The sequence below is a fragment of the Mytilus californianus genome, unplaced genomic scaffold, assembly GCF_021869535.1.
Source record: "Mytilus californianus isolate M0D057914Y unplaced genomic scaffold, xbMytCali1.0.p SCAF_1, whole genome shotgun sequence".
Lineage (NCBI taxonomy): Eukaryota > Metazoa > Mollusca > Bivalvia > Mytilida > Mytilidae > Mytilus > Mytilus californianus.
Window position 1 is genome coordinate 122,723,651 of NW_026262581.1, and position 9,047 is coordinate 122,732,697.

General features: G+C 32.4%; 1 protein-coding gene across 1 annotated transcript; it reads right to left on the reverse strand.

Annotated features, from left to right (window-relative positions):
- Positions 1–2,480: 2,480 nt before the first annotated feature.
- Positions 2,481–8,429, reverse strand: LOC127711700 (uncharacterized). Its single transcript, XM_052217814.1, has 3 exons — positions 8,027–8,429; positions 5,136–6,397; positions 2,481–4,894 (listed from the first exon to the last, which is right to left on the reverse strand). The coding sequence occupies exons 2-3, from the start codon at positions 6,346–6,348 to the stop codon at positions 2,994–2,996; spliced, it is 3,114 nt and encodes a 1,037-aa protein (XP_052073774.1). The 5' UTR covers positions 6,349–6,397; positions 8,027–8,429; the 3' UTR covers positions 2,481–2,993.
- Between the last annotated feature and the right edge of the window lie 618 nt (positions 8,430–9,047).

Genomic DNA, 9,047 nt, shown 5'->3' on the forward strand with positions numbered 1-9,047 from the left:
AAGCTGCTATGACCCTGACTTTTGACTAATTTGACCCCAAATAAATAAGGGTCTTCTTCACCCCTGGGATAGGCACATGATGGTGTAACCGGCTTAAATTACTTGTCTTATATATCTGAATGAACAACTCTGAAACTAAATGTGAACTTTAACGAATTATAACACATACATGCAAAATGAAATCAATTCTATATCTCATGGGAAAATAACAACTGCGTTTTCCTTGGAACGTTTAAAGTATGATGACCGCAATTCATTAAAACAAGTATATAGATCTATATTATTTTTACCAGTCTGCATATTTTTGTATTCACATGGTACTGCTACTTCTCTCTCTACATATAAGATATTATGAAATATAAAAAGACATATATTGTCTTATTTACGGTATATGTATTTGCATTTATTAGAAGTAATTTTTTTCCGAATATGTACAACTTCCACAGAAGTAAATCATCCTTAACATGAAAAGTGTGATTCAATTTAATGTACTTTACTTTAAGTATTTATGCAAATGTTAATAATTTGAAAATATTTAGGCTGAAAAACAATTTTTGTAAATTTGATAGAACTGTTAAAATAATGAAAGTACAGCCTATATTTCTTCTAGTGTCAATCTAATGAAAATATCGATCTCTGATTTCGTTATCCTCATATGAGTATACGAGCACGCGAGTTAATTTAGATATGAATTTTAATTAGATTCTACAAGTGTTTGACTTATGCATTTGTTGTCATCATCAGACTGATGGTATGAATAGAAAAATAATAAAAACGACGGCGGTGCTTGATAACTTAGCTAACATGTACTTGATAACTTTAGCTAACATGTCCTTGATAACTTTAGCTAACATGTACTTGATAACTTTAGCTAACATGTACTATATAACTTTAGCTAACATGTACTATATAACTTTAGCTAACATGTCCTTGATAACTTTAGCTAACATGTACTTGATAACTTTAGCTAACGCGTACTATATAACTTTAGCTAACATGTACTATATAACTTTAGCTAACATGTACTATATAACTTTAGCTAACATGTACTATATAACTTTAGCTAACATACAGTCATACCCTTCAACAAGACTTAATTGAGTTTTTTTTTCGTATATATGATGATTAAGGAAAGCAAATCGTTTACAGAATAATCTACAGCCTGGCGTATAAGTTACTAGAACTAAATATTTTATAGCTTTATCGTTTCCTATAGTTCTTGGTTTGAATAAACTGACTGTAAAATTCGATATATTTCAACAGGCAAAGAGACTTTACACAAAATAACAAGTCAGGACTCTAAATAAAATGTCGTCTAATGAACTTTGGGAATTATCAAAATAGAATACAAGAAACCCCATGTCAAAGTGCTGAATCGTATACAAAAATATAAATTGCCTTTGTTTTAAGAAATGTTAAATATTTGTTAGCTTTGCTTCGGACAATACCATACAAAGCTGGGAGTAAAGTGTTACTGATTGGAATAAGAATAAAGATTCACTTATAAAACATTATATAATACCATATTTTTAAATATCCTGCGATTTCCTGCTTGTTGTCGCAAGTTTTGTGAAATCTGAGCCGGACTCTAGGCATAATATATTTATGGGGAACACACATCCAAAGATCCATAGAGGTAATAACAAATCGTGAAGGCAGATTGTATTTCACAACTTATTAGAATTCATTTAAACAGGCTTTAATACTATAAATAAAACTGTACCCAAGTACTTTCAATGCTGAATTATAATATTCTAACTTAGTTAAGATGCTCCTCATATATCTTTAATAATAACTTGTGTAGAGCTGGTAATTTCCTACTCTTCATGTCTATATGTGTGTTACTTTGGGGATGTAAACCACTTTTGCCTTGGTGCTATCTGTACAAACAATCTAATTAAAATTCATAGCTATATTAACTCGCGTGCTCGTACATATATAACTCATATGAGTATAACGAAATCAGAGAACTATATTTTAATTAGATTGCTGTACAAGCAAAAGAGAAATTCTGATGAGCAACCACAGATGGCTTACGGCTGAAGACCTTACATTGAATGTTAAGTACTGACATCTGGTATTACGAATCTCTCGTATATGAAGAAACGATATTTAAAGACGTATTTGGATTGATTAAAAGTCTGGAAGATTTCTTCTTAGACGATATATTCATCGTTGTATTGTTAATAATCTTTTGCAGCTGTTGACATTTTTTCTACACATTTATATATATACACAGTCAATGGTTTTAGGTTATGTAACATGTATGTTACAATAAACTGTAGAGAAAAATACATTTATCCTGGCTGCTTATCTCGATGGAAGAAACATGTTTTATTCAACATTGCCCTGTTATCTTACTTGCAGCCACCATTTGTTTTGGTTTACAACTAGTTGTTTCCATTTCTATTTGTCTTTTTATTTTATTTTTATTAGGAAAGGAGAACGAGGTGGGATATAATAACCAACAAAACAATTCAACATATATATCAGCTTTTATTATATTTTAACAGATTCAAAAGATTAAAAGTGTTAATACCCTTAATCTAATAACATATCGAGGCAAATTATCTAACCATTGATAAAACAATGAAGAACACCCTAATCACAGATCAATAAAATGATAAAGTGTGTATCATTACATAATCGTTGCACTATTTAGGATAATTGTTATAGTTTTTTCGTGACATTGCTTCTTCATTATCGTTTTATAACATGTAACAAAAATAAATATTATATATAATAGTGGCAACAAAAATAGGGTACAAATGTTGAATCTGCAGAAATGGTTTCTTCAAGTATGGGTTTGATTGCGAAAAGATGTTCGTACAATGGGACATCTTTCAAGATCCACAACAGTGAACATGAAGTTGTAGAACTTGAATCAAATTCATACTAAAATATCAAATAAGCTGTATCAAAACTTGAAGAAACTTTATTAATTGCAAGGAAACTTATGGATCTCTATGCAAAATAAGTTTATGTTTAAAAAATCACTGGTCGGTTTGGCAATACATTGTATCATCTCTATGTCCAATTGGGTCTAATACAGGGAATGCGCGAACAAATTTCCCTTCGGAAAAAATCATTTCACACCAGTAACAAGGAATGTTATATCCAACATAACCAATAATGTCATCGAATTCCCGAAACTGTCTGTCTAGTGACGCAATCATTTGTGGCTGTTTCCATGTATTAACTATTGCCTCCGTCATCAGCTCGTCAGAAACGAACCTTGGCAAAGGACCACCACTATTCTGCTGAAAATCGTTGGCAGAATAAAGATAGCGGTCGTAATTTCGTTCTAATTGTTCTACCAATTCATCTTCGAATAAGAATTTTCTTTTGGCATACTTTTGCCAATTGTCTTCTGAAAAGTGTACGGCTTGTTTGAATGCCGCTTCTCTGACAAGATCAAAACACTTCATATGCGCATCTTTCTTGAATGATGAAACAGGATTCACAATTGTTTTCTGTCTGTTGTCTTCTGTCGACACTGTGATGTTGTCAGCAAGATCTTGTTGAATTGATGGAGCAATTGTGACAACAGACGATACTCTCATCTCTTGCTCGTCTGGTGAAGTTCCCTTTTCGCCTGTTGAATGTCGGTTAATTCTTATATTCTTTTGGACCTGTTCAGACATTTTACCTTTAAGACTGTCTGTCCTTGATACAGATTTGCGTGAAGAATTTCTTTCCCATTCGTTCGACACTTGTTTCTCGTGTTTCATGGACTCTTTTCTATCATATTCTCTTTCCTCTATTTTGTAATCAGTTCTTTCACGTTTATATAACGATGTATGCTCCTTTGAAGCCCTTTCCTCGCGTTGGCCAGGTGATTTTCTACGAGATTCATCTGATATATATCTATCATGTTTATGTGGATTTGTTTCAAAAAAGTCACTGTGTGATCGATAATTTCTTTTCTCATTTTGAGTATAGTTGGAACGTTCATCTCCAGTGGAAAATCTACGTGTTATTGTTAAATTTTTGTAGCTAGGGACTCTAATCTCTGAAGTCCTCCATTCGAAAGAAGGCCTTGTATATATATTATCGGTACAACGTTCTTCGCTAGTATGTTTTAATGTCGCGGTGTGATTGTAATAGTGTTCCCTTTCTTCGCTATATCGATATTGCGTTCTCGAATGCTCAGACGATTGATAACGATAATGTGCAGACGGAGTAGGACTTTCACATTTTGATTCGAAACTTCTGTATTTTCTTATATAATCTGACACAGATTCGTATGGTTTTCTCATATGTTGTAATGTTCCGTATCGTGAATAGTTTCTACCTCTGTATAGAGAGGGTCTTAAACTACGACAAGATGGTCCATCGGTACTGTATGGTCGTCTTTCATTTGCTTCTATTCTATTTCTCAGGTCGTGTTGATCTGTTGTAGATTCATTGGGTAGATAGTCTACACCTCTCCTACTTGAATAATCAAACCAATCAAATTTGGATCTGTTATTTTGTGTTTCTCTAGTAGGTAGTGAGCGTCCTCGCGACAATGATCGATAAGATTGAGATCTTCCTCTGTATGGCGGTCGACCCCTTAAAACTCTACTATAGCGACCTCTAATATATCGAGAACTATATCGGAGACTAGTACTTATATACTTACTACCTCGCCTTGTTAATAAATACCGTTTTAATGAACTACTACCGTATTGTGCTGAAGTTTTACGTTTGTCCTTTTTTGTCGAGTCCACCTCGTCACGAATTTCCCCTGGTTCTAAATCATCGATTTCCCTGTTTAAATCTCTTGTCTTACATTTCGATTTCTCTTCTTTATTTTTTATCAGAAGTGATTTTTTGTTTTGAAAATTCGTTATGATTTCATTTGACTCGATGTTCGTTGGTTGGCCATTGACGTTATTACCAAAAGGAACACCTGTTTGGAAGAAAGAATAGTATGGATTATAAATGCATTTGTTGTTGGTATTTAAACTTTTTTTTATCTTTCAATCAAAATCTGTTACTTCTTCATCTAAAGTTTATATGAAGTCTGTATTATTGAACTTTTAAAACATTTTAAGAAGGACAATGTCTGCTAATTTTATAGAATCTGTAACTTCATTATTTGTCTCATAATATTATTTATCAGTTGTGTGCTCGTAGCAGATTTACTTTACCTGTTGAACAGCCTGTTGAGGTTTCACGGCTTTTGCTGGGACACGATCTCGAACTTCCAAGGCGAAGTTCATATTTCTTATCTTCTATACATTCACACTCAATATGATCTAATATGTAATTCATTGTATCAAGACATGTCTCCTGTATATTCATGTTGTCTAAGTTTCCGATAAAGTTAAAACTACCTAACTGAACTTTGTGTGTTTGCTCTGGACTGTCCACAATGCTGTGTACTTGGTGTTGACTTACATTAAAAACTGCATTACTTTTCAAAACACGTTGTCGTTTATTAATACTCTTCGTTTTACTGTGAAAATTATCCGCAACCGATCTCCGCTTTGATACGTGCCTGGTTCTATGTTTACAATTTAAGAATTTCGAATATTTTATTCTTTCATTTATTCCATCGTCGAATTCCATTTCATCGTCCGAGAAAAATCCTGAGGACGATCCATCGTAATCCGACGATTCATTGAATTCACTACTTTCTGTTGTATCCTGAACTAGTTGCTGTACATTTTCTATTGTATTGTAAACTAGTTGTTGGGTATTCTTTGATGTATCGTTAACTAGTTGTTGCGTATTTTCTGTTGTATCGTTAATTAGTTGTTGGTTATTATCTGATGTATCATAAACTAGTTGTTGGGTATTTTCTGCTGTATTGATAACTAGTTGTTGGGTATTTTCTGATGTATCGTATAATAGCTGTTGGATATTTTGTGACGCAGTTGTACCTAGTGATTGCAAAACATAATTATTCTTTTGCAAATTAGCTGTTAAATAATCTCTTTTAACATGAGAATCTTCTTCTTTGTTTTCCTGTTCTAAATGTGATGACGAGCTGCTAAGGACTGTTTGATTATCACTTTCGCTGGAATTTCTTTTTTCCGGAATGTTTTTCTCTTCGCTAGTATTTTTTACTCGTCTCTTGGCAATACTCTTCTCGCCGAATTTGTGTGATTTAGCTGTATGATTTTCAGAATGTCTTTCATTTTGGGACTCTCTGTTGCATATGGTTGTCCCTAAACCATTATCCTTATTGTTTTTTGCTTCTTTAATATATGTATTTCCTTTTGCTTCTAGAAACTCATCTATTGACTTAATTGTATCTCTTACGCTGATTATTTTTCCATCTTCTGAGTAATTGTCTCTCAGAAGTATTGACTTTTCAACATAAATTTCTACACGAATTTCGGTAAATGAGTTATTCATATTTATTCATTAGTGCTTTAACTTCATGCGTAATGGATTTTTGGTGATCCTACAAATACAAAACAAAAACAAAATAAATTTCTATTCAAATTACTTGACATAAGAATTCGACTGTTTCAAAAGTATAATTGTGTTATTGATAAATAAACTAGAGGCTCTGAAGAATCTTTGTTGTGTGCATTTTGAATACTGAAGACTAGATAATAATTCATGAATAAGATTTATTTTTTGTAAATCTTGTATTGCTGAAGACTAGATAATAATTTACGACTAAGATTTTTTTTTTTTTTTAAATCTTGTATTGCTGATAATTATTATTTCAGTTTCTTTCTGTATACTATAGTTTCGGTCCAAAATACCAAAACAAATGGATAAAAATCGTCTTTCAAGGATAAGAAGTGAAATTACAATTTCGGCTTTGTTAACCTAATTGTAGATCTTGACTTGCTTGTCATTATTACTGTTAACTGCTTTCTTTGTATTCTGTAGCTATAGAGTTTTATTTCTCAACATGTTACAAAATTTTAAATGCCTAAAGATAGCTCAAAACTGCAATATTTTTAGGTTTTGGTAAAGTCTGAGTTGAGACATTCTTAACCAAAATCAAAATTCTACTAGACGTAATGTTTTCAGATAGAAGTTAATTCACGTCGATTAAGGATATCCTTCAATGCAAAATATGGCAAAATTCTATCAAATCTGTCTTCCAATGTCTAGCATTAAATAACATTTAGATTGTATGGATATGCGTGCAATCATTGAAAAATATTTTAAGTGCAATATATAGATTCTTCAATATTCAAATTCTAGGTAATTGGTTTCAACAACTTGCGGATTTTGACCATGCGAGCCACGAAAGAAAAAAAAGGATAATGTTCCTACTTCCTTAGAGTTTCTGGATCATTTTAATTTCAAAATCATTGATTTTGTATCAATATATTTTAAGCGATCAATTATTTACAGAAATTTTATACGTCAATTGCGGTCGAAAATAAAAGTTACATTCTATACTTCACACGGATAAACGTGCAGCGATGCATATTATTGTATTATTTAGTCTTCCTCCTATATACGGGTTGTTCTAATGATCTATTATATATGGAGTTAAAGTAGGCTACATGCGTGTGATGTTTGAACACAATACATGGAGCCTAAGACCTAAAATATTAATAGTATACTAATCCCAGACAATTTGAAAGTCACACTTTAGCTTATATGTTCGTCCGTGTAAACTTTAACTGACGTGTGACTAGCACATGCTAGTTGATAGTTTAAAGGAAATTAATATATGAAATGCCATAATTAACCACTCAATATTAGAGTATATATGGTGTAAAACGTGTGACAGCTGCTACGCCAGTAGCCCTAGGAGTACGATACTAAAAGTCCTCGAAAATTAAATCTGAAATCGTAATGGGGATGAGGGAACAGGTGCTTTACAAAGAGTCATTTAATTATTTGTGCCAACTTTCTGGATTATACAAACATTTATATCATATTATTTAGATTGTTCTCAAGTACTTTTCGTTTCCTCCTTTTACTAAACAACATATTATATACTTGAAAAGGAAGTCATTGCACTTGAAATCTTGTACACACCATGTACACGGTCAGTGCATGTTTACAGTATAAGGCAATCTAATAAATATAAAAAGTCTATGAATGTGAGTGAACTTACCTTGCCACGTTCGATGTACTATACGTCTTATCCTCCAAGATTAATGTTCATTAGTGTTGATAGAAGATCTGTGGTATATAAATACATTTTACAGATAGCGACGTAACAATTTGTTGATAATGTACAGCAGTGTGCAAATATCATATGATATCTTGCCGCATATCAGTAACCTAGTATTTTTAAATACTACTTGTTAAAAAATACTAATGGTTGTTCCTTGATGTCATTTCTTAGTTTCACAAATCTCAACTTGATTTTTTTTTATATTATCATCCTGGCACTAAATCGGTATTACAATCTACCAACTAACGAGTGGTCACAATACAAACGGAATAACAGATTAAGTGGATAATTTTATAATATCAGTTTCAACATTTAACATGAAATGAAAAATGACATATAACGAGAATGTCAATGGATAATAGGGTCAAAGGGCATTTCTAGATGTTAGAAGATAATTGGTTCCTCGAGTTGGTGTGTCGTTTTAATATGTATGGAGAAACAGTAAAATCGATTAATTTAAACAATTATTGATATCCCAACATTAAGTTTGAAAATGACTTTGAAATGAGACACAAATATGGTTGGCCACTTTTTTCTGCTCGAAGAGTGTACACAACATTAAACATACTGCCTAAAACATCTCCATTCAAAATAAATGCAATGTGAACTTAATACTTTATACTTAACAGTATTATATAAATTACGCTTTGTCATAAGGCATGTCATAAATACTTATTTTTTTTTAATTTATTGGTTCTCGATACAGGCATCGCGTCAGACGAAGACTTGAAAATTGAGATGTCCTGCCTCTCTGCTATGTGCGGCAAGTAAGAGTAGGAGCAAATATTGATCGGCTCTGAGTCATAATAGTGTGTCCGGGTAGGGTGATTTCCTGAAGACTGAAACTATGTGATCCAGCTCATTTAAAATACGACTCGGCGTGCATTTGTCTAGTCTAGAGCGGGGTTCATATAATCATACCACATCAATGTTTATGCATGTTGTATTTGCTACTGGA